The 25,505-nt window shown below is 50.2% G+C and overlaps 6 protein-coding genes and 1 pseudogene across 7 annotated transcripts, besides 1 other annotated feature; 4 read left to right on the top strand and 3 right to left on the bottom strand.

Annotated features, from left to right (window-relative positions):
* Window positions 1–36: 36 nt before the first annotated feature.
* NCS54_00877000 (Zn(2)-C6 fungal-type domain-containing protein) lies at window positions 37–751 on the top strand (the record flags this gene model as incomplete). The annotated part of the gene is made up of 2 exons (XM_053154139.1): window positions 37–576; window positions 662–751. The coding sequence occupies 2 exons, from the start codon at window positions 37–39 to the stop codon at window positions 749–751; spliced, it is 630 nt and encodes a 209-aa protein (XP_053010114.1).
* Window positions 752–1,809: 1,058 nt separating this feature from the next.
* On the bottom strand, window positions 1,810–3,608 carry NCS54_00876900 (Hypothetical protein; the record flags this gene model as incomplete). The annotated part of the gene is made up of 4 exons (XM_053154138.1): window positions 1,810–2,169; window positions 2,232–2,540; window positions 2,608–3,009; window positions 3,072–3,608. The coding sequence occupies 4 exons, from the start codon at window positions 3,606–3,608 to the stop codon at window positions 1,810–1,812; spliced, it is 1,608 nt and encodes a 535-aa protein (XP_053010113.1).
* Window positions 3,609–4,954: 1,346 nt separating this feature from the next.
* On the top strand, window positions 4,955–7,280 carry NCS54_00876800 (Hypothetical protein; the record flags this gene model as incomplete). Its single annotated transcript, XM_053154137.1, has 2 exons — window positions 4,955–5,013; window positions 6,764–7,280. 2 exons carry the CDS (start codon window positions 4,955–4,957, stop codon window positions 7,278–7,280), a joined length of 576 nt encoding a protein of 191 aa, XP_053010112.1.
* Window positions 7,281–10,773: 3,493 nt separating this feature from the next.
* On the bottom strand, window positions 10,774–12,660 carry NCS54_00876700 (Amidase; the record flags this gene model as incomplete). Its single annotated transcript, XM_053154136.1, has 5 exons — window positions 10,774–11,181; window positions 11,242–11,674; window positions 11,730–11,857; window positions 11,932–12,312; window positions 12,403–12,660. 5 exons carry the CDS (start codon window positions 12,658–12,660, stop codon window positions 10,774–10,776), a joined length of 1,608 nt encoding a protein of 535 aa, XP_053010111.1.
* A 570-nt stretch (window positions 12,661–13,230) lies between these two features.
* On the top strand, window positions 13,231–14,861 carry NCS54_00876600 (Hypothetical protein; the record flags this gene model as incomplete). Its single annotated transcript, XM_053154135.1, has 4 exons — window positions 13,231–13,562; window positions 13,621–13,963; window positions 14,019–14,338; window positions 14,390–14,861. 4 exons carry the CDS (start codon window positions 13,231–13,233, stop codon window positions 14,859–14,861), a joined length of 1,467 nt encoding a protein of 488 aa, XP_053010110.1.
* Window positions 14,862–16,537: 1,676 nt separating this feature from the next.
* NCS54_00876500 lies at window positions 16,538–20,433 on the bottom strand (annotated as a pseudogene). Its single transcript has 8 exons — window positions 20,272–20,433; window positions 19,317–20,201; window positions 19,123–19,259; window positions 18,928–19,064; window positions 18,023–18,871; window positions 17,782–17,960; window positions 16,624–17,727; window positions 16,538–16,552 (listed from the first exon to the last, which is right to left on the bottom strand).
* Window positions 16,538–20,433: a sequence feature.
* Window positions 20,434–24,653: 4,220 nt separating this feature from the next.
* NCS54_00876400 (Hypothetical protein) lies at window positions 24,654–25,295 on the top strand (the record flags this gene model as incomplete). Its single annotated transcript, XM_053154134.1, has 1 exon — window positions 24,654–25,295. The coding sequence occupies one exon, from the start codon at window positions 24,654–24,656 to the stop codon at window positions 25,293–25,295; it is 642 nt and encodes a 213-aa protein (XP_053010109.1).
* Window positions 25,296–25,505: the final 210 nt, after the last annotated feature.

Below are 25,505 nucleotides of genomic sequence, written 5' to 3'. Positions count from 1 at the left end.
TTCACGCCCTTCGTTGATTTTTCTTCTTTGTCAACAATGGCTAAACATGATCTAGCCTTGAACGTATGGTACCTCACAGCAGCTAAGCTGCATCTGCATGCATCCTACCTTCTTGACGATGCCACTACGGATGGTTACAAAGACAGAATCATCACACTCTATCTCACAGCGCAACGTCTCATAGAGCTAAGCATCGACAAACCCACGGAAAAGGCAGGGTTCTGTCACTACTGCCCGTTTTTTTGCTACCAAGTCTTTACTTGCGCTGCCTTTGTGGTCCTCAAGATTCTAATGAACGGCTATTTCCGCTCCATCATCGATGTCAGTGCTGGCACAAAGAATCTTGAAGCCGCCATCGCCGCCCTCCGAAAAATCAGCGTTGTGAACAACGATTTACCTGCCAGACTCGGAGACGTCATTGGCTTCTTCTGCGCGCTGCCTGACACAACCGTCGTTGGCGGTGTGACCATCGACGACTTACGCTTACGGCAAGTGAAGAACAGAATGAGCATGAGTGTAGTGTATGACTGCTTGTGGACATGGAGACGATACTTTCAAGAGGAAAATGAGAAGGACGTGGGGGATGCCCCCTTCGCGGCTGAAGATAAGTCACCAATTGCACTCAAGTTGCTTACGAGCATGCTGACATATCTTAATACAGATAATTGTCACTCCCGAAGATCTACAAAGATCTTTCAGCTTCGATATCCCTATGGAGATAGGTGGCTTCCTAGACAGTCTTTCCTTCTAATAGGGGACAATCTACGCACCCAAAGAGCCAAGCGCAGTTTCACCAAATAGACCAACATTTCCCGAGGTTCAGGATCATCAATGTAGGGGTAGCTGCATGAGTCATCCATGTTACATCAACTACTGGTCAGCTTTGACTTACCCCGATGCTCATGGGCTTCATGCACTGATCAACATGGCACGTCAGGCTCGAACCGCGGTCAAGCCGGCGATCAAGCTTAATAAGCCATTTGACTGGAAAATATGGCTGTCGTCAATTAAAAGCATCGCTAAAGAATTTTTTTATGGCAATTTGTCAACCCCGAAAGCACTGATGTCTTCCAAGCCGGCCGCGGCGCCTACTTCAGGTGAAGCAGAGGATGAGGCAAACGCTGGCGAAAAATACCAATTTTAGAAGAAGGCAATCTTTCCGCTGGGACTCGTGATCGACAGGTCTGGTGTATTCAACTGAAATTGGTTTCGGCAAACGGGGATAAGACCAAGACCGTGACCCAACCTTCAGGCTACAAGAGGGCATCACAGGCCATAACTACGCTTTCGTTGTTAGACCCGGCTGATATCTCATCAGTCCCGCCGACACAGGAGGTTGGAGAACAGAATAATAAGAACACTGGGTGTTTGCCGGCAGGGATATCTTTGGCATCGTATGGGGACTTGATGGTGATAGAGGCCAGTAACAACGCCTCAGATTTACCTGCTCCGTAGACGCTCCATATGCATGCAGGACTTTTAAAACGTCAGGCATTCACCTCAGCTTAGAAATGTCATGTGGGTCATTCATGGCCATTCAGTTCAGGTGTTTCCTGAATCGTCCAAGGTAGCAGCCGTTGTGTAGCCCCGAAGACTTATCCGGTTTGAGATGCTTGTTTCTCTCCATTCGTTGTCAGGCATCCTCCCACCTTCAGTAGACCCGGGCTGTTAGAAAGTGACGCCAGCAGTATCGATAGTGTCATCCGGTGCCGAGAGGAATCGATCGCGAGTTAGGTCTGTACCGCGTGCGGAGGTTGCTTTGCTGATTTATACTTGCGTCTATGAAAAAACTACCAATCCTTATGCTATCTAACACGTATTAGAGGAGTCATCCCGATTTTCATAGTAAGCCAGGTCCTCCTTGACGTTGTGACGAAACTGTTCTTCCTCCTCTTTGAGTTGGGCCTTGAGTATCTTGTCCGCTTTCCATACCGGCTTCAGCTCAAACAGCCGGTCGATCTTCTCAAGAGGAATACCACTTGTTTCGGGAATAAGAAAAAAGGCAAACAAGAAGGCAAGGAACGACAACGACGCAAAGAACATGTAGACGCCATACCCCATACCAGCAAACATCTGTTCAGTGAATCTTGATACCAGGAAGTTAAACAGCCAGTTGCTTGCAGTCGTGAAGGCCTGGGCCAGTGAGCGGAAGCTTGGGTCAAAGAATTCCTGTTCAACAAGAATATGTTGTCAGTAGGTGCGTTTAGACACTGCATTAAAGCAAAACGTACAGAGTTGATGACCCATGGAGTACCGTTCCAGGTCGGGGTATACACAGCGGTCCACATGTAGAAGAAGAAGATGGCAGCAATACCGCTACCAGTCAAGGTCTCCTGAGGATGCTTGGTGGGTTCGACGACGTAGATGTAAGCACCAATAACCCACATGCAAATCGAACCAGTGATACCACCAATGAGCAACAGCTTCCTTCTTCCAAGCTGGTCAACGAGGAAAAGTAGCCACACAAAAGTCATGACTGCCTTGATGACACCGAAGATGCCAGTCATGACGTTCACAGTGGCGGGCTGAACGCCAATGCTCTACAAATGGTTAGCATGTTGCTGGCACTCTGGCTGAGAGCTTGGTGGACAAGGACAGCACACTTACAGAGAATATGGTAGGCGAATAGTAGTTAATGGCGTTGATACCCGAGCCGTTCTGCCAGAAGAAGAGCATGCAACCCAAAAAGAGACGCCACATCATGTTCGGGCGCTGACCCAGGGCCTGGAAGGGCTTCCATAAGCCAACGCCGCCGACTGCCTTCTGGGCTTCAAGAGCCTGGTCGATAGCTGTCACCTCCTCGGTGATGTAAATGTCGGTAGGAGATAGTTGTCTGATCCAGCAGAGGTTGTCCATGGCTTGCTTGCGGAAATCATGGAGGAAAAGCCAGCGAGGAGATTCTCGGATCCACACGGACCCAACAAAGAGTAATCCTGACGGAATTATCTGGATGGCAAAAGGAATGATCCATTGTTTATTGGTTTCGGGGAGGTGTTTTTCGACGCCGTACTATACATGATCCAACGATTAGCCTCTAGAGAATGAACAAAGCGAAAGACTGCATGACTTACGTTGATCCAAAAGCCTACCAAGCCACCAATCTGCCACCCAAGCTCGTACAAACCAACGAGCCGTCCTCTGATAGCTGGCGGTGCAAGCTCGGAAAGGTAAATGGGGATAATGTTCGAGGCAATACCTGTGCCCAGACCCGACAGCACACGTCCTGCATATAGAATACCAAGGCCACGGCCTCCATCGGCACCGCATTGAAGGCCAGCTCCCAAAGTAAAGGTGGCTGAAGCAATGGCTAGACACCACTTGCGGCCGATCCAATGGCTAAGAACGTAGGTAAGAAGGGCGCCGAAGAAGGCACCAGCAATGAAAAGCGAGACTATGTTTTCGCTGATCAGGTTGCGTTGCTCGGTAGTTTTTTGATCAATGCCAAACTCCTTCTGAAAGGAATCGAGTGTGATTGTGGTACCAATGAAGGCACTCGTATAACCAATCATATTGGAGCCACATGATGCCACGAGGGCGAGGACATAAACTCGCCAGTTGTACACAACCGGGGGCGTTGGTCGGTCTTCGACAAGCGTAAGAAGACCCATGACTGGTAGGTGAAGGGTAGGATAAAGAGAGAGAACAAGTTGGGGGTCAGGAAAGGTAAGAACGAAGATGAATTGGTGAGATGAAACCGGTGCGACAAGACGACAGATATGTGATAGAGACGGTGAGGCTGGGGCCCCAAGTTTTGCCCCAGGCTCAAGTCAATGTGGGCATGTGGGTTAACGAGTAAAGACTTGTCCATCATCTACGTTGCAAAGAACTCTATCTTCTGGGGCGGTAGGTGATCCGAACATGGAGCTACGAGGCGGAGAGCTCGGAGGGATTTACGGTTCATGTGGAGTTGGAATCCGCAACGTTTCCACGGTGGAGAGGAGCTAACAGTCGCCGTCGTGAGTCCAAAACAAGCGACTCGACATTGCTTGATGACCCATAAAGGGTAAGCTTGACAACAAGCTGGAATATTATCAGTCACGATAAGATTCAACGCCAAACGAGGAATGGTTCAGATTTTGTAGATAATGTGAGTAAGAGGAACAAAACCAATCTTGCCGCCATCATCCTCTGTTGAAGAAGTCAACAACTCCTCGAATATTCTCTGGATTGGGTTTGTGACGCAGGAAAAGGATATTGGACGGAAATAACTCAGATCCACAAAAGCGTGAAATAGCTAGAACGAGATTGGTCCCGATTCCTCAGAGCAAGGACGTTAGATGGAGCCTCCAGCCGGGAAAACCTTTAACCACGGAAAGTCGGCAGAGGAGGATAAAAGTTTGCACGAGGTTGGCCTCAATACACCGCAAATAATGGGGTAACTAGACTAACAAGATGGCTGACAATGCGATCGGCGGGAGTGATGGGCACATAAGCCCCTGCATGGCAAAAGCTTTCGGCAGCCAGTGTGAAGTTGATCTTGTCGCCAGTCTAGTTCTTTACAATGATGAAAATTCCCTTGGAGATTGATTGTATTCCAAGTCCGGCCTCAATTTGAGCTACCTTAAACCCATGGCAGATGAAGCCGACGTGTACAGGTTCATGACCGGAACCCAGTAAATTCTCCATATAAGTTTTAGGATACTCGCAAATGCTTGGCATTGGCGTTTTTAAATTCCAGGTTGATGTCACCTGAAGACACACAGACAGTTTCTCCTAAGAGCGCACGATGCTCAACAAGCTGTCATGTGTCAGGGGCAACTGTTCAATCGTCGGAAGGCCATCCGTTGTTGACCCAATTAAACGAAGCTACAGCTTTTAATTTGCTCTCTTGAGCTATCGCGAAAGGCAAGCGGCTCTCGAGGCCGGTGAAGAACACGCCTGGTAATATAGATTGATCCCCAGATGTTCCGTTGATTACCATGGAAAAGAAAACCTCGATGCGAAGGGTTATCCAATGTACATGTTCCCCGACAGGGAGAATTTTTGCCACTTTGACTTCGAGACTCTGCCACGGTGAGTGGTTTACAAACGCCCATGGAGAGCGTGTAAGGAGAACAGGCCTACAATCTATACGAATGCTTGAACAGCCACACAATTATATCGCTTTCATAGTAGTAATGAACAGTAGCCTGCTGCGCAAGCCTCTTTCATCCTACGGGGTCTGCGCTTGGTCGGGTAACTCCGTTAGCTGGCGGATTTTCGGAGGCCGACATTGCCTACAATCTTGGCCAACGCGATGATGTGAATGTCGTCTAACCAGCCAACAGCTCAAGCCCCGCCAAGTATGGCAATTGGTGCTTTCCTGATACCTAGTACGGCAACTTAGATGCTATTAGCAAGGGGACAAAGTATCTATGGTCCAACGCCATTATCTTTTCCTCTCATCCACTCCAGAGGCCGGCTTGCCTGAGTGGCTACTGATGATCCAGGATACGGGCCAAGTGGACGAAAATGATGAAAACTGGGCCTATGACTTCAAGTTCACCCTTAAGCTGTGGTTATTGTACATCTATGCCTTCGTATTCCTTTACTAACAAGTCTCAGTTGCAATCCCGACTTTTCCTGGCCGTGGTCCAATCCTTAGGCTACGACAAGACAGCATCCTTGCTACAGGGTCATCTCGCTCAGTTATCCCATCGAGAACCAGGCTTCAACTATAACAAAGAACACATTATCAACACATCATAGCAACATATCCCAATGCTAACACAGTGGCCTTTTTTTAACCTTCTGCTGCCTGCAGTCAAAGACTCATACCTAGCTGCATTATCATGAAAGGTTAAACCTCTCATGGGGTATCTAACTGCTCTAACCTCCGTACGAGAAACAAGAGAAGTTCGGGTTGTTGCTGTTGGAGTGAGTCAACAGGAAGATTACAGCGAGGATCAGGTCGATTAGAGCTTGAAGGCAACATCTCGACGAATTACCGAACTTTGGCTGGTACACATCAACTTTGAACACAATGATGGAGCACCTACATGATATCAACAACGCTATTTCGAAACTTCTTGCTCTTTTACCGACCGGAAAGGTAGGCTGTTACAGATGCCACAACACCAGATGGCCAGCTACCAACATTAACAGGCATATCACCTCCACTTGTCAGGACTAGAAAGTGAGCTTTTTAGACTAAAGTGGTGCTTCGGTCACAGAAAAGACAAACTCCTCGCTACTATAAAAGACCGAAACGAGAGCATTTATGCATTTCTTGCTCGATCCGCACACCTTGCCAGAGGCTTCGAATTGACGAGAGCTGGGTCTCGCGCGTGGCCGTATCTCAGTGCTCAAAGGCAGGCAACATCAATCTACGAGTGCTTACAGAGTCAGTGGAAATGTCATTGCCTGAGTGACCACACATGGGGTATCAGGGCGAACATGGTTGGTCAAGACCGTGGGGACCTGGAACCCAAATCTTTCGTCTTGTTATTTGATGAAGGAGCGACATTCACGGAGCTGAGGGTCGAGGTGGCAGAACCGAAACCTATAAGGGCCACTTCCCAGCCCTCTAGCTAGAGTATTGCCGACGTCTCCCAATTGAAGGGGGATGTGTCTGCCAAAATTCGATCTCAGCACGTAAGAAACAAGAGTTCCAGCCTCGCTGCTTTGGCTACCTCCTCTCTGTCAATTGTCGGAAACCCGACTAACTTGAGCGACGGCCAGAGTCAGCTAAAGTGGCTTGAGAGGAAATTCAGGAAGCGTGTAAGAATACAGAACAGGTACGAGAACAACGAGCGCTTAATAAACACCGCTAACCTGATAGTAGTTCTATTGACTCCGACAAGGACCCAACTCCGTTGGATCAACCACGTGTGAGGTTTGCTAATATTTTGGACGCTGACTCTGATGCCCATGGCGAAGAGATCGACAGCATATGCTCCCTTGCCGGAGGAGAGGTGAAACGACCTTTTACCGGGTTTCTAAGAGCCGGCCATGAGACGCGAATAGTTCTTCAGCTAGGTGCTGCCCCGGTTAGGGATCCTCGGCACTTCATCCAGAACTTCAGAGTGGAATCTCTGGAGGCGTATCTTGATGCCAGGAACCGGAGGCTTCAGGTCGACCTTCAGCTCGTCCAGACCGTTCTCACGCTTGGCATTACCCCTTGGGTTCCTAAGAAGTGTACTAGGATGGAAGTCCTCCTTATACGGGATCTCGATTCCACCGATCCAACACCATGCATCTCCCATGAGTCGGTACGGAACACCTTCAAGGGCAAGCAGCGCGTTGAGCACTCTGCCCAAGCCCGCGCCAGCCTCTTTACCATTGGCGTTCTCCTGCTCTAGCTACTCTTCCGCAAGACGCTAGAAAGCCTACCATTACCTTGGGAGGGTAGGTTGCGGACTACACAGCAGACCTCTGCACGGCTATCTAGTGGCAGAAGCAGGTTGAGGCCGAGTTTGGTGATAGGATCACGGATGCCATCAGGCGGTTCGTGCTGTGTGCCTTCGAGCCGCAGCCAGACCTCAGTGGCTCAACATTTATACGGGCGGTATGTACGAATGTTGTCCAGCCTTTGGAGGAGTTTCTGTTGGTATAGAATACCCGGCAGTAATATAATAAAATGAAAATATTCTAAAACGAGAATCCGCGCTTATATACCCGATCCTTTCAGATACGGCATCACGGGCGTCTGAGTCTTGCCGCCTACTCTTGTAGGTTCGACCTTGTTGAGAGCTCATCGGTCCGGGTGACTTTTGGGACAAGAGCGGCGCAAGACGGAAAGAGAAGTCTGAGGTGGAAGTGGACGACGGGATCATCCTTTCTTAAACAAATGAAAGCACAACTCTTCCTGGCATCGTCAGTCGGTCTCGCCCCAAGCACTTGGATAAGATGATCAGCCCTCGGAGGGAACCAAACAAGGATGGGGCTGCCAAGATAGTTGATGACTGGGAACCCTTAGGCGAGGTTAGGGGCATACTATTTATTCCTGACTGACTTATGCTGTGATTTTATGCCAGATCTCCGCTTACATTTCCCTGTGAGCAGCAAGTGAGGCGAGGCTCGGTTAAGCAAAGAGTTTTTTACCAAACCAATCCTCGGGGCCGCCTATGCCTCTTCTGGTGGGGAATTGGCCCAAGACTTGGCTGTGCACCTAAATCCCACAGCAGCAAGTGTCATCCCTTAACAGGTGGGAACCACAAGGCTTCGCGTATTTGGAGCCTAGACCCGGAAGGATTCAAGGCCAAGCCTTAGATGACATCACAAGGCTTATAAGATCCAGATCCGGGGTTATCCATTCTCTGCCTGATATCTCAGGCAAACAGGGCACGGCTGTGACTTGGACTGGGCGTATGAATTTCCAATTTGGATTTCTGACAGCTGGCGTGCAGACGATCTTCCACCACGCTACGTCATTTTATACGAGAAGGCGAGTTTCTGAAGATACATATATAGAGAGCAGAACCGCATTATTTTGTCCGAGTCAAGTCAGGCACAGACGAGTGTTTACATGATGAATGTGATGAGATGCCTTCTTATTGCAGTCACTGCGGCGCCAATTCTGGCTCAAAACAGAAATGACACCTATGACGAGTGCCGGGAGATCATAAAACATGTCGCTGAGGACGAGATTCATTTCAACTCCACAGGCTCAACGTCGTTCAATTTTCCCGTGCAAAAGGACTCTTGGCACCTTTCTATGGCTACGTTTTTCCATCTTGCGAGGAACACAAGCCAAGTGAGAGACGTTTCGTCGACTGGAGATCGAGTTGTCTTCCTCAGCGTCCCGCAGTCACTCATCGCATCGGCACGGGGCAACAACACGGAGGTCTGTTATTATCAGATGGACCCAGTCAACGCGACTTCAAATGCGGACGACGACAGCGAAAGTTGCAACGGTATACTCAGCGAGAAATGCCAAGAAGCTTTGCGAAGTGCAGGAGGGCCAATCAACGGACTTTGTTCAAGGCTCAACATTGATGACGATTGTGGAAAGGCCATGAGGCTATGGACAAGTATGTTTCTTCAAATACTCGTCAGCTGTCTCCCCGGACACAGATACCCACCATGTCTTTTATTAAACACGCGGCGCAAAACACACGATACTGATTAAACTGCCTTAGCAAAACCCCTCAACTTTTCAAGTTCCGAGTGCTCAGTCGATGAACTACCGGAAGTGGGACTTCCGACAGGATATCGGACGTTCAGTATCATGTCCGAAGGACACGCCCTTCCTCCTGAGGAGGATGGCTTCCTCGATGCCTACGATTTGATGGTGCGGCAACCACTTCCCATTGTTTTGGCAGCAAGGGTTCCCGACCAGAACAAAATCGCAGTTGAGATTGCTTGCATGGCTCCAGACAATATTACAGCAGACAGCCGTGTTCCGGACAGTGAATTTCCGCCTAGTGGTGCTGGCGACTTAAACGTGAGAACAACTGCAACGTTTGCAATGGCTGTAGCTTGTATTGTTGGCGTGATATTTGTATGATAGACTAGGGTCATTTTTATCTTAAGGACTGAATAGTTAATTGATTATTTTCTTAATAACCTTTGAAGGCAATGAGCCATCCCAATATCATGTTGGAGAGTGGGAAGACCAGGAGCACCTACCCTGCACAGGCCGGAGCTTCTTTGCCGAAATCGTTGCTATCACAAGTGGCGTGATCCAGGATTATCATACGCGGGCCTTGGCAATGGATCCAATCAAGTCATTGGAAGTGAGACATTAACCAAGAAATGAATGAGTTTCCCCGATCCTACAGACGCACGATTACAGATTGGAGAAAACAGGCTGGCTGGCTGTCTTGCCTATGTTTCAAATAATAGGGATCTTTGCGGGATGCAATGGAAAAAAAAACACCGAGGAGATTGAGTCTGCATCACGAAGGAGATTACCGGTCAAACAGATGCCCCAAACACAAGCGAAATGATAGAGCATCTTATGCATCAACCTAGCCGCAGGGAAGAGTTGCACTTTGCGAATGGCAGGGGTGTGTCAGGTGGGATGAGGTAGTGTCGTGCAGGGTTCAGGGGGGAACGACCTCAGAACCAATAATGACGACAATCGAGGCAACGCTGGGCTTACCGGGCAACAAGGCGTCTCCCGATATGTTGTTGGTGAGGGAAATACTGGGACAAGTGGCTACTATGTAGTTGTACGTCGAGGTGGTGAGGGTACAAGTACTGGCCCCGGTGCTGGTGGAACGTATGGAGGAAACCAGGATCAAGCCAGCAATGGAAATCCAGGGTCCGGCCATGACGGCGGAGCTGATGTTCCTACCCCGAGATCTGCCGGGGCGGAGGTGGGTCAGGAGGCGGCAGTGGTGCTACCCTGGCCTGGAACTACCAGAACGCCGGGACTGTCTCTCCCGCTGGTGGTGGTGGAGGATCTAGTTTCGTTAGCTCTGATGCCACTGGTGTCACGCAGGGTCTTCGGGCTGCTGTCGGAAGCGTGGTCGTGGTGTTTTCTTCTTAGAATAAACATTTCTTGTGTTAGGTAGGCAGCTGAATAGTGTGCAGAACCGTAGCTCGAAGACGATTTTACCAGAAGTGTGTGGACGCTGCTCTTCCTCAGCGATGGAGAGGTGGTACAGCTCGTGGAGACGGTTACGATTGGGGACACGAGAAGCGTGGTTGGTTGTTACCAGGTTGTGGCCTTTTTGCGGCATCTAGGGCAATGGGCTTTGACTATCTTTCAGCCGTGGCTGTATGAAAATGTCTTGAAGACGTAGTAATGATTGATACATGTCCCTTGATACCCCGAGCGCCATCTCTTTGATGTCGGTCAACCTGTCCCCAAGATGGCGTGGTATTCATGAACAGCAAGTCAATAACTTAGCATGTTCCTCTCTTTAATGCCGCCTCAATCTCTCTCAACACAGCTATGCATTTCTCATCTTCATATCGTCTAGTGACGAGCTGCAGCGAAATTGGTGCATCCACATACCGCTCAGGCGTGGTGTAAAGATCGTGATTGAAGCGGTCGAGCTCGTTCGTGGGCACGTAATCATCGTTTGGTACGTCCAGTCGCGTGTCGACTTGGGTTACTGGAAAAGAAATGGCTGGATACTCAAGAAGATTCCACTGCGAGGTGTAGTTCCAGAATCTGGCCTGATCATGCGGGGGTGCACATCCAGGGCCAACAGGACAAAGAATGGCATCTACAGGATGACCATCATCCTTTCCGGTGTCAAGCCAATGCTGATTGTACATTGACCTGTAGGCGTTGCGTTTGGCTTTTAGCTGACAGGTATCATCATCAGTAGGTGCCGTTGGCATACAGGCGTTTTAGGCAATACTCACATCCCAAACTTCTTCCACGCTTCTAGCTTTCACCTCCTCTTGACCCAGTAGCCATTCGGTCAAGGGCAACACTTGTTCATCGCCCGCCTTCAGCATATGTCGAAGGCGATCACCACCGTCTTCAAAATACAGGGCGCTCGTTAGCTTCCAGCACTCGTCGTGGTCCTTGGACTGCCAATCGACAACTTCGAAGTCGGCCGACCTGAGTGCGTTGACAACCTGTGAAAGGGCTCGGTGAATGGGTGGGTGGGGTTTGACAATTCCATCAGACCACATGATACCAATTTTGAGTGTCTTTGGGAGTTCAACATCTCGCCAAGGTATCGGGACTAGATAATTCTCTCTGACCCATGGCATGGTGTCGAGGTAGGCCTTCATAAACAGCTCAATGCCAGAGAGAGTTGGCGATAACGGCCCAATGCAACCTATGATACTACAGGACTGTCAGCATAGCTCTTGAATACCCCGTCATGCGTGACGAGTCTTACCCTTCTTGGCCAGCTATGAGACCCATGCCACCAGTGTTTCCAACCCGGAAAGGTGTCGGCTTGAAACCGTAGACGCCATTGTTGGCGGCGGGAGATCTGATCGAGCCGCCGATGTCGCCACCAAGACCCTGGCACGATGGCTCAGTGTTATTAAGTGAGCGTGACCAACAGCTTGGATGGTGGAATGGGGTTTGTGACTCACCAGAGGGCTCCCGCGAAAGCCAACCAAAGCACCTTCACCTCCAGAGCTTCCACCTGCGCTGAGATTGCGGTTCCAGGGATTGACTGTCCGGCCGTAGATGTTACTGTTTGTTTCGAGATGCATCACTGACTGCGGCTGGGTTGTTCTCGCAAAGATGACGGCACCACATCCTTCAACAACGTCATGTAGGCTGCAAGGAGGACCTTGGATACGACCACAACAGGCCACAAAGCCGTTGTTGTTGATCTTACCAGGAACACCGAATTGTTCTTTGATTGAAACTGGCAGGCCATGAAGGGGGCCAGTTGGTTGCGGCAACGAATCCAGATGCCGAGCTCGGGCAATGGCCTCTTTCCAGAGAAGCTCCGTGATGCAGTTGGTCTGATATTGAAAGAGTTAACAAATTCATAACAACTAGTGCAATACCATTGAATGTTGTTTGCTGCTTCTGGGTAGACGAGACTGACTTACCGTCTTCTGTGCCAATGCTGCTCGCCTAAGAAACGCCTGGACAACTGTCTCACATGACCACTCTTTGGACCAAAGTTTCCCAACCAACACTACCGGATCACACTCCGTGATTGCAATTTCATCGGCAGAGAGTATCTGGGCGGGAAGACCTTGGACGTTTGATGGCAAAGGATCCGGTAGAGCACACTCCGGAAGTATGGCATCGACACTGTCGTCGCGAGTACCCAGGGCTTGAACGACTTCTGGGCGAAGGGTCATTTTGGCGGTTCACAACCAGTTTGGCACCCGTTCTTTCGGATCACAAGTCAAGACACACCAAAATGAATTTTGTTGAATCACCTTCATGTAGCGCACAGCTGTTAAATAGTCACTATAGGAATGCCACGTTCTTGGAGTAAATGACTCGGCTCAGTATCCTTCTTTATTGTGCCCGATGGACTCTTTTGGAGACTTCATTCGGATCAACACCAACGACTCGGCTCACGCTGGAGTTGTCAGCATTGCAGTGGCGTGCTGATCCTTGCTTCATCCGTCCTCGCACTCAAACTTCGGTTACCTTATTCCGCGACAGGCTCAAATCCTTCGCCTTATTGCCGGAGCTCTATGGATCGAACTCAGCCCGCAAGCCTCTAAGTACTGACTCGGCCCAATATCTCTTGATAAGGCTATCTAAGGCTGAGCGAATTGGCCAACAACATGGCTATCGCTCGAGTTATAAATATGGTGCTATGCCGTTGAGTCTCTGGTCAGCATTCATTCATAAACTACTGTTTTCAAATTCAACTACGGACTCTCCTTTCTTCATCCGGATTCGGGACCTGTACGACCATGCTCGACAAGCCAGACATCAAAAGCGACAGGGCCTCCGAGAAGGAGGGTGAGGCCGCTATCGTCGATGGGGCTTTCGTCCTCAATGACGAAGCCGCTCGTATCAGAGATGAATACCTGATGATGGCCCCAGACGAGGCGCAGGCGGTGGAAAAAAGGCTTAAGCTCAAACTTGATCTTAGGCTCTTCCCCTCGCTCATGATCATGTACATTCTGAACTATATTGACAGGAATGCTCTGCCAATCGCGAAACTGGCTGGCATTTCTCAAGAGCTCGGCTTCTCCTCTGTTCAGTTTGGAACATCCATTTCCATCTTGTTTGTCGGGTACCTGTAAGTTCACTCCAAGAGATGAATCCAACTCCCCCTCGTCTCAACTGATCTCCTGTAGGCTCGTGCAAGTGCCAAGCAACCTCTTCTTGTCCAAGCTTCGCCCATCTTTGTATCTGCCATTTGCCATGGCGGTCTGGGGAGTTGTATCAGGAGCCACAGCAGCCGTTCAGAACTACGAAGGGCTACTCGCCGTTCGCTTTGTTCTTGGCTTTTGTGAGGCACCATTCTTCCCTGGCGCCGTCTTTCTGTGCTCGTCCTGGTACAAGCCCAATGAACTCAGTCTGAGAGTGGCCCTGCTTTTCGGCGGTAGCATGTTGTCAGGTTCATTTGGTGGGCTGATGGCCATTGGAATTACTGAGGAAATGGCTGATGTGGCTGGAATATCGTCTTGGCGATGGTCAGTATACTCTCTCGCAGTGGACGACAGAGTGTATGAGAGACCTGACATGTTTTTAGGTTGTTCATCATCGAGGGCTCACTAACAATCGTGTTCGCCTTCATATTTGTATTTGTGCTTCCCAACTATCCGCACAACACACGGCAAGTGCACAAGGCTTGACCCTGGGTTGCTGTCTACAAGTGCTAACCCCACGACCTAGGTGGCTCACTGAGAAAGAACGCATTGTTGCCCAATATCGAATGATGTCTGACACAGGCGTGAATGCATCCAACGATACCACAATGGCACAGGGGTTCAAGCTTATGATCAAGGATCCCAAAGTGTGGTTGATGATGCTCAACCATCTCCTCATCACACTATGCGCCTCATTTACCAAGTATGTCTCCTTCTCCGCCCACATTCGAGCCGCTTGACCTTACACACGTAGTTTCTTCCCCACCATCATGGCAACCCTTGGATTTGAGCGAAAGGTAACATATGCTCTTCTATCTGTACCCTACCTGAGTGGCTTCTGCATTGTGTTGGTCACTTGCTGGCACGCAGACAGGGTGAAGGAGCGCACATGGCACATCGTCGTAAACCTCTCAGTGTGCATAGCTGGATTGGCAATTATCGGTGCAACTCTCTCTGTACCAGCTCGCATTGTTGCGAGTATCATGATGATCTCTGGCATCACGAGTGCCTCCAACATCAACTTGGCGTGGATTGGAAGCTGCATCCCCTTCCCACCCCCGAAACTCGCGGCATCAATCGCTTCAATCAACATGATTGGAAACCTTGGCAACGTTGTCGGCGGCTATCTCTTCCCTGCCAGTCAAGCCAACAGATATCCGATGGCCGTGGGCGTGGAGGGTGGCTCTGCGATCCTAGCCATCGGCGGCGTGCTTTTCTACAGGTGATATCTCAAGAGACAGAACCTTAAGATTCAGGAGGGAGATTCTGCAGCTATTGTGCTCGTAGGGAGTGCGGACTGGAGATATATCTTGTAAGGGAGATTAAGTCTGTCAGATTGGACCCTGTACCAGCTTCAAAGGTGGTCACGTGAATGCAATTGCCATCAAAGCTGCCTCTGGCCCTTTTCTGTATATAAAGAAATTATCTAGTAGCTTAAAATAGCATAGTATATTTTTCTCCCAACTTAGTATTATATCCCATTGCTAACACAGTTGCTGTCTTTTTACCGATAGAGTCGAGCTATGACAGAAGAAGATTAAAGACAGAAAGGATCAAAGTAGCTCCAATAAAAAAAACATTAAAACTCTGCCGGTATGCACTGTTACTAACAACTGCAGGACCTTCAGTTGTTTCCAGTTGAGTAGAATCAGGACCGGTGGCAGCACTAGTAAGAGTGCTAGAAACCCTCAATGTTGACTCACTGCTTGGATGAATCGTTGCACTCTTCGTATCAAGAGTGGAAGGCCTTGCGCTACCATCATTGGTGGGCTGTTGTCCACCATTGGGACGCTGGCTGCTTCCATCATGTCCAGGCGCAGAACTTTGCAAGGTCCCCGTAGAAGAGCGAGGAGGTTCTCCTGTAGGTATTGAGGCGTAGACCTTGGATTCAGCTGGTTGGATAGGCATAGCTGACCTGGTGGAATCGCTGTCCCATTCGTGCGACGAGACCTTCGCCAGTCGTGTGCTGGGACCTTCTTCACTTTCCACAGTAGCCATATAAAGAGTCTCAATTGTTTTGAATGACTTGTGGCAGTGGGACATGCCACCAGGACATCTGGTGGCAGTGACAAGCGGGGTCCTGGCGGTGGTTGGGGCGCTCAATCCACCAGTGCTGCTGAGGCGTTTCGTTTCTGAAGCAATCCAAGAGATCTCGTCGGTCCACGATAGCGGACAAACTGTCGTACTGATGGCAATAATCTCGGTAGTGATCACCACCGTGTAGTCAGACGCAGGACACATCTTCACACTTGAGGGACATGCTGTAATAGTGATGGTGTTGGTGGTAAAGATGGTCGATGTTGTCAAGTGTTGGGTCCGAGTACTGAAAGTGTCGACTGGGGCGGAGGACAGGCTCGAAAGGAGCTCTGTATGAGTCTGAACGCCTGAGCTAGTTTCAGACAGTGTGGCATGAGGAGATGAAGGAGGAATGTTTGAAGATTTGGAAGAGATGGAGCTGTCTGATTCAGTGGAAGCCTTCCTTGTGCTTGTCTCGAGAGATGAGATCGTCTCTGCTGTTGTCGAGGTCGGAATGGCTGATATATGGGACGGAGAATCTGGGTCCCCCGTAACGGATACAGTGGCGCTCTGAGAGGTTGTATTAATGTAAGAGCTCTCGGATGGCTTGCTGACGCTGGTGGATGTAATCTCAGCACTTGATTCCGATGCTGTGCTTGGTCCCAAGGTAGTTGTCGATTCAGAGACAATGATTGGTTCTGATGACAAGGTAGACGCGGTGCTGAGCCCTGAAGTAGAACCACTGGAATCCCAGGCAGTACTTGAGTCAGAGGTAGTAGGACTTGATTCGGAGATAGCAGTGCTTGGCTCAGAGGTACCAGCACTCGATTCGGAAGTACCACTTGACTCGAGTGTGTGGGTACTAGTACCCCAGGCAGTACTTGGTTCAGAGGAGGTAGTGCTAGATTCCGTAATGATAGTCAAGTCTGAAGACGTCGAGCTCCATTCAGAAAAAACGCTAGTCGTCGATACGGAGTCGGTGAAGTTAGAATCCGTCGGTCCTTGACTCTCCCAAGAAACGGAAGTAGTCTGAGATGTTATCATATCCTCTGTCGACGTGGTGACCTCGCCGGTGGCGGTAGCTGTGCTGGTAGTTGATGCATCCAGTGTCGTGATAGAGCTGACGAATGAAGCCGTCAATGTAGATTCAGCAGAGGATTCTGTGGTCGAGCCTGAAACACTACCAGTGGTGGTTATAGGCGTATCAGAAGTGACTGAGGCGACAGAACTAGTGGCGCAAGGATCCGGAAGGTCCTCGACCTTGAATGTCACAGCTGTGCAGCCGTCCACAATAGTCGGGCCGTGGCGCATGAGACCTGCGTCGAGATCGCAGATGTAGAACTTGTCCTTCTCGCCAGACACACAGCTCATTTTGCCCTCAGTGGTGACGTGGCACGCAAGATGTGACCATGTTCCCGTGATGCGTGATGCGGGATACATGTACACCAAGCTGTTGGTGTTGGTGTGGACTGCGGCAAAGATATCGGCGCCGGTGGTCAGAGACTTGGACTGGAGATGGCCGTCCTCTGTAAGTTCCCATCTCAGAGGTGACTGCTCACTACGTAGATCTGCGGCCAGGAAGTCTGAATAGAGATAAAGCTTGTAGCCGTCCTCAGCATCTCCAACATATGCTGTCAGAGACACTGCACGAGAAGCACCGGCCGTGCATACGGGAGCCTCGGAAGTAGTCGTAGCATCCGAGGTGACGCTACTCGCAAGGGTGGTAGAACTTGCGACTTCGGAGGTTGTCGTGTCTGTGGGCTTGATGTCTCGTTTCACGGAGAACCACGGTGAAAGAGCGTACTGCCAGTCGTCGAGGTGGTTCAAGTCTCCAAAGGTACGGACTGCTCGGCCAAGGAGCCGATATTCGCCGTCAGGAATTGACGAGCCGTTGGCAAAGTATCCCTGGGATGCCACATAGAAAGCTCCAGAGACCCGAGGATAGTTTACCAAGGGGAAGTTGATAATCTCATCATTGAGACCACTAGGCCGAGTCCGAACCGAGCCGATCCAGTTATTCTTGCCAGCAACAGGAGGATACACCCAGTCACTGGGCTCCCAATCCCTGGTCACAAACTGTCAGGGTAAGTCAGCTGCAGGTTCTCAACGAGTCAGAAACTCAAATCTTACGTCAAAGCCAATCTCGTGAGTGGACCACAGGATGTTGAAATAGGGCTGGAACACATCAGAGCCGGTCTCCAACGAGTACTCGTGGCCCTCTTCCATCAAACCACCATAGCCACTGAGCCACATTGGAACCCCTCGATGCATCTCCCAAGTGTCACTTGCGTATATACTTCCTTTGATACCTGTTGTGCATCAAGATCAGTAACCCCCAGATGCTAACGTGGTGGCTCAGATGCCGACTTACCCATGTAGGTGACAGAAACAACCTCGCCGTTCGAGCCCCCGAAAAGGATGTGGCCACCGTAGACAGGGAGATAACTGGCGCTGACGGTCGCAGGCTCGACAAACTCAAGGTGGAGAGTAGCAGATTCGCCGGCACCGAGGGTGAAGGTATCATCAGAGAGCGACACTGTGGCCACTTCACCCTCGTCACTGGAGTACGAAGGCTCATTGGAGACCCAGGCATCCCCATTTCCTTTGGTATGTATAGTGATGCCCGCCTCGTGAGTCACTTGGTATGTGACCGTCTCGTCGTTGGAGTTGGTGAGAACTACTTGGTGAGACTGTTTGAAGTGAACCGTGTCGTTGAGGTTCAAGTTTGCCGGACTGACAGAGGTGCCCGACAGAATGACAGAGGCAGCGTCAACAATTCCTGCCCCCTGTCTAACAACAGACGCAGGATTGCTGGTTCCATCGTTGTGTTGGACCGGTCTTCCGCTGGCGATGATACGATCGACAGCCATCTGGGCAGCTTTGGGGCCCAGAGCAGAACGTCCACCCCGGGAACCGAAGAAAGGAGCTCCGACTCCCGCAATGTAGGGACTTGCCATGCTAGTGCCCGAGTAGGTTGCCCATGACCCCGAAGATACAGGCCAGGTAGACAGAATGGAGCCACCAGGGGCCGAGATTTCAGGCTTCATCCTGGCATCAAGAGTGGGCCCCCAAGAGCTGAAATCATTGATTCTCCCCCCTGCAAAGCCAGACCGAGGGATAGAAATGGCCTGGTTATTGTGAATGAATTCAAACGTGACGTCGTAACCAGCCTCAGCCTGGGTCATGATCCAGTCACCGTCTTCGTACAGGATGACAGCAGCTGTGTTGAAGAGCCTGTCAGTCGCATCACTACTAAGGCCAGCTCTCCATACTCACAGTTCTGAGGTTGATCCTCTCTGTAAACAGCGCGATCTGGACGTTCCCAGTCCCCTGACTCTGTCTGGATATACAGGATACTGTTGGTCTTGCCTATGACATTCGAGTCCTGGATTTGCCACGCGCATGTGCCCTTGCTATAATTTTCATTCATTAGTGCCCATGAGACCCATCTTTAGACAAGGGTTCACTTACGGAATGACCGTTACAGAGTTCTTAGGCCCAGTGGGCTGATCCCAGGTACATGCAGTTTTGTCTCGAACATCGGGACGAGTGAAAGCCGCGAAAGTGCCATTCAGGTTGAACTGCTTCAAGGTGTCGCTGAGATAAGCCTGTGTTGTTCATATGACTGTTAGCTCCTGTCAATGCCGGCAAGAGTTGTGACTCACAATATCTCGGGTCTCTCCGCTGGAAGAAGTAGCTGTGAACTGATATGCAACCCAATCCTCGGCTTGAACACTGCCAACTGCAAGACTTCCAACGCCATTGCTGCCACTACTAGTGTAGAAAGGACCCGTGGAGCCGCTGTTACCGGCAGCAAAAACGACCAGAACCCCAGCTGCTGCAATCGTCGATGCGACAAGGGCTGTTGGACTGTCCGGAAACCCCCTGTTTGAACCAAGAGATGCATTGATCACATCAGCACCGTCTTCGTATGCTTTGAGAAATGCAGCCACGATGGTGTCCTCGTAGGTGCCATCATCACAGCCAAACACCTTGTAAGCACGAAGACGGGCTTTGGGTGCCACCCCGGGGAGGTACGAGTCTCCACTCGCAGCAATTCCAGCAACATGAGTTCCATGGCCCAGGCAGTCCATGGGGTCATCGTCGGGCTTGTACTCACCCCCAGCCACATAGTCATCCCCGACAAGATCGTAGCCTGCCTCGACCCGGTAGCCTGGACCAAATCCGCCACCGAAAGCGGGATGGGTATAGTCAATTCCCGAATCAACGATTGCGATGACAACATCTTCACCAAAGTGACCAGCCCGGTGCATGGCAGCCACATTGGTGTCGTTGCGAACACTCCAAGCAGGGTATGTGAGTCGCGAATCGCTGTCAGCAACAGCAGCAGACCCTTCAACCGGCAGGTGGAAGAATGCTGCGGGCCAAATCTTGGCAACCTCTGGAAGAGCTTCAATCTCGGCAAGTGTGTTGTTGGTGGCGTTCTTTACATCGAACGAAACTCCTCGAAAGACTTCCGAGTCAAAGACAAGTGATGGAGTGACATCTTGACCCGAGTCTTGCAGAACCGAATAGAATTCGGACGCGCCCTATATGATATAGCTGTAAGTAAAGGTCTTATCTATTACGCGAGACGACTGGAAGGGAGGTGGGGCACACAGCATCACCCTCATCTCTCTTGAACTTGGCAGAATCGGAAAACTCGACAATGAATCTAGTGGTCTCGACGGATATGGGGCTGGGAGTGCCCAATGAGGTATCAACGTCGTCACCAAGAGCAAGGTTGGAAAAGAAGAGGAGCGGAGCCAAAAAGAGGAACGCCCTGATGAATGTCATCTTGACACGTTCCACACCGAGGCGATGCCGATGGGAAGGTGTAGAGAACGAACGGCCGCAGAAGAAGGATCGTGGGACGTAGAGAAAAGGTTGTGACGAGCGTTCTGATGAAACATACTGCACCTGATGGTGATTTTTATAGAGGCAGCAAGATGGGACAGGATCCTCCAGCTTCTACAAGCAGCAACGCAATGGGTATGATCAGATAAGATCTTTTCGATAAGATTAGATGTGAGTGGTCCAAGCCAAAGCAAGTGCCGTAATTTAAAATCCCTGCAGTTGACTGCAGTGGAAACCACGATTCCTTCAATCAGATGCTGGGACCCATCCAACAAGCGAAGGATCGGGTTTAGCCGGCCGTTTGAGTGTCATTTCATTCCGATATTGATAACCTTACTTCCCTAGTCCGACTCTCTGCAGGAACACGAACCTGCCAAGGCGAACTACGCAGCTGGACGATGTGCCTAGTGCACCACGTGGTGACCAGTCAAAGCTCTGTTGCATGGTCCGAACTCGGTCCAACACCCCCCACAACCCGATTTGTGATGCCATGGGCCCCTAGAAACGGAGTCACACTCGCGGACATTGGAAGAACGACTTCACGCAGACAGGGGTTGGTTAGGATGCGGCGATTCTCTGGTGTAGAAAATCCTGCGTCTTGTTCCATACGGGCTTGCCAAACACCGAGACTCCGATATTGTTATGAGGGACCCGGTGGAATGTGTCTCTTCATAACTGTCTGGAAATCTAAAACCATCAACTATGGTGATTGACATGGGCTAGGTGTGATCCTATGCATGATTGTGCAGAATGGTTTAATTCTGGCTACCACCTGCCCAAGTTGGGGATGCTTATCAGCATGTTGGAGGAATTACCTCGAGCCAGAAGCAGAAGAGTTGCGCAATATACTTCGGACCACGAGACTTTTTAGCATCAGCCGCCAAGGAGCTACCAAGCCGCAAGGGGAGGTTGTTTCCGGAGGATTGTAGGTTTAGTGGGCGGGACCCTTGCTTATCAGATGTCAGGAGGGTTAATGGAGCTCACTGAAAAGGTCTGATTGGTTTGCCAATCAACATCACATCAAGACCTGGTTCGTTGGCGATGGTACATGATCAACAGGGCTAATGTGAGGGACACTTTGTGCGATATCGGTGCTTCCTGTACCTGCCCTGTTGAGGGATGGCCAAATTTGTGACAAAACCATTAGCTATAAGCGATGGAGAATTGCAATACAGGTCCCAATTCGGGAGTGTTGGTTCAGGACCTTGAATAAAACTCGGGAAAGCTCGTGAGGACATCTCGCCACCATTGAGAGGGCTTCAAGGCCGCCTGCCAAGCGCCAGTGGCCGTCTTGATCAGTAAGAGAAGAAGTGTAGGGCAGGAAAATATGTCAAGAACCTCTGAATCTCTCCATTCGAAGGAGTGGTCTTTATCTCACTTGGAGGATGCATCGCGGTCCTCGATGCAGCGAGTCGAGGCCAGCTCACATATGATCATACTCGCAGCCACTACTCGACCTACTATGGAACGCCAGAATCATTTGGACAATGATTCAGTGATGTTTAATTCTCTTTTTCTGTTGGTATTAATGATGTCTCTGTGGGGCATAATAGTGAAGAATATAATTATTAATATATCCTAGCCTTAAGGCCTGACGCTATGAAATACCGCAAGTTATTGATCTCTCTGGCAAAAGTTTGACTCGTTAAGGATGGATAATGCTGGTAGCTGAGATTTTTATGAGAGGTGATATCACAGGTAAGCCGGAAAATGTGACGCCCAGCGGGAGGCAGAAAAGAAGAGGTTAACAGAGTGAGTAATAGTGAGCGGGTTTGGTTGCTGATTGTGTTTAGAGATTTCATTGCTGGAATTGGGCACTCTACAATAGCAGATATCTGCGTGGGTGGTTTCGACTGAGCAGAAGTATCTGACGTGAAATGCCCTTTGTATTGACCACTTGCCTCATTCCGCCGCCGTAATACTGCTTGGGGGTTGTGAATAGGCCTTTCGTGTCCAAGGCGACAATTGGCGAGGATTATTCCCTGTATCTCCCACAAAAACTCGCCTGCCTACTTGGTAGGAAGCAAGTCTTTGGAAACAGCAGCAAGTTTTCAGGCAAGCGGACGCATAGCGAGGCCACCGATGCCGTTGTTGCACTGGATGTAAGCTGAACACGAGCCGTCATAGGAACGTCATGAAGTACTGTCTAACTGATAGCCCGACATCCTGTGCTGGTCTTTAGTAAAAGTCAAACTACTTGAAAATCCAGCGTTGAATGCCCAGACTCAATCTTATCTGACAATCAAAACACGAGTTCTACCCCTAAGTCGCGAGATAGGTCTGCGCCATGGTTCGTTTTCTCCGTCTCATGCACTGTAGCAGCAGAATACAGTTGTCTTTCGTCTTCTTTCTACTGTCTCACGTACCAATAAAAAAAAACAGGCTCATTCTCAGACGGGGCTACAGGCCTGGGGTTTCAGTGAGTAAGCAATGTGTTGAGCAGCATGAAAGGCCCAAAAATGCCTCTGCAACAGCAGAAGGTATCTTCTACTATTGCCGTATGGCATTGTGGTCAGTGTGTTCCACAGAATGCCCTCAAGCTTTGCCTCGACGAACCTTTCACATTGGTCGTTATACTGGTTCTGCAAACGGCCATTGCACAGAAAATAACTCCAAGTTATCCCCCCACCATGCTTCGATGTCTGATTCATCAGGCAGAGCACCGGAATTCCCAAGGCGCGACGGGCGAGAAACACCCTGGAATGGTCATTTATGGCGGGAGGAGGATTTACCATGCACTTTATATCCAGAAGAGAAGCTCGGGTTACCCAGATATGAACCACGCCATTTATTAGAAACAAAGCAGCCATATTTCCGCTCTTGAGGATCCGGGTCTCGTATTAATACCTTATCTAGAGGCTGGGTAACCTGAAGTATAACAAGATTGTGCCTGGTGGAGTGAAGGAGTATCGCATGCTTGGCACGATGCAGCGTAAATGACGACATGACAGCGATTAAACAACAAGATGGGGGTTGACTTGTACGTAATAATACGCTTGTCGACCTTGTCGTAAAAGGCTGAATTGCAAGCCCTCTCTTTGTGTCAATTATCTTCAAGGTGAACTTCAAGCTGAACCTACCCTGTACCCTTATTGCGCACTGATGTAATCAGATGACGCCACATAGAGTGCTAAGCCACAAAGCAGCGCCACAGCAGTTGGTGGGGCGACAAATCACAACAATCATCACCTCCGTTCAATCCCAGGTCACATGAACAAACACTTCAAAAGGGACGACGCGACACAATCGGCAACTGCCAGTTTATGGCGCGGCTTACCAAGTGTCAAGAACAGAATGTACGCGACTGAAGCCGCCGTTGCTAGCTGGCTTTCATCCGTTACCGACTTGAAAGACAATCCCCTCCCTTTCCCTGCCGAATCCAGCTCAGGCAACGAGACCAAGCAAAGCCGACTGTGCAAGCCACGGAGGCTCAACACTAGCTCCCATAAGCTTCCATCGCCGCCAGCCTCCGAGATGACGAGACTTGAATCAGCCATGGCCCCGACATCCCCTCAGAAGCGACAGAGATCCCAACGACGACGGCACCGACTCGGCACAATCAGAGGAAGCAGGCGATGATAACACTCCACGCCCCAATCGATTCTAGTAAAACCAGCCTCAGGAATGGGCTCATCATATCTCGACCGGCTCCGCACGCAGCACCTCGTCGTTGGCGTCGAGTGTTTCCAGTCGCTCGGCACCCCGTCATGAAGAAGCCAAAATCAGTGTCTAGCCGCACATCGCCCTCGCGACAGATTCGCAATGCCCAAATGAACGACACCGGCTTCAACACTGGCAGTTTCATACTCGACACATAGCCTGACTCTCTTGATAAGCTGCTCAATGAGCTTCGGGATATTGCTGAAGGACGGGGCATTCTGCCAGCTTCCCTCGAGAACAAGGTATGGATGCCTTGATGTTGCGCCTCTTCTCACTAAATCTCTTTGTCTACTCTGGGCTCCTCTAACCTTGATGACTATACAGTTGCCGCCTCGTTCCAGAATCTCGCCATCCGCCTTCGACCATGACGAAGCCACACGATCCGAGACCGAGGACACAGCTAGCTTCTTACCACCGTTCGATTGGGTAAAAGGAATGATGAAGCGTGCCGAGGAGTGTAGAGTCAATCGAGAATGTGAGACGTCATGGAATGGGAAAATTCATGCTCCGATCCTTCAAGCGTCTTCCGGAAAAGCCAGTTGACGAGTGATGGACCTGTCGACTTTCGATGGTCCCAGGCCGCGCAAATCATCACGGAATACAGACCCGAAGAAGCACCATCCAAGATTATGGACTTTTGTGTCTTTTACCGGCCTGATAGAGGAAGCAATGTGGAACAGGCCATCGATGACTTGTGCAGAGTACGGCCCGTCCAGTCCATCAACCACACTGACCTGGGGGACCTCTGCACGCGCCCTATTGCCCTCTCAATTGAGACTAAGCGTCCCAGAGTGGAGGGTGATAATGCAGAATTGCAGATGGGCACATGGCACTCTGCCCAGTGGCGTAGCCTAAGGCAGAATCGTCGTGGATGCTTGAGGTCTATCGAGTTCCTCCCGGGCATCATCGTGCAGGGTCACAACTGGCAATTTGTGGCCAGCGTCGTGGATGGCAGTGGCAAGTCTTTGCTGTTGATGGGAGAGCGTATCGGCGGGACTGACTCGCCAATGGGTATTTACTCATTGCTGTTGGCGTTGCGGCGGTTGAGACGATGGATTATGGACGAGTACTTGCCTATGTTTCTTTCAGATGTGTTGGATATTTCTTCTCAAGATACCCCGGCCTGAGTTGTAATGTTGATAAATATAGCTCCTCTTTAAACTATTGTGCAAGTATCCTGCCCCGGGTAAAAGACGTGTTGAGAAGGCTCGCTGTCAACGTATCAAGGCATGTATGATGAAGTAATCACAGATGATCTAAGGTGCAGGAAGGGTCACAAGGCAGTAGTTGATATCCACAAGGCTAGCTAATCTACTGGAACATGTCGAGTACGCGGG

The sequence above is a fragment of the Fusarium falciforme genome, chromosome 7 (genome assembly GCF_026873545.1).
Source record: "Fusarium falciforme chromosome 7, complete sequence".
In the NCBI taxonomy this organism is placed as follows: Eukaryota; Fungi; Ascomycota; class Sordariomycetes; order Hypocreales; family Nectriaceae; genus Fusarium; species Fusarium falciforme.
This window is presented reverse-complemented; position numbering and strand designations above follow the sequence as displayed.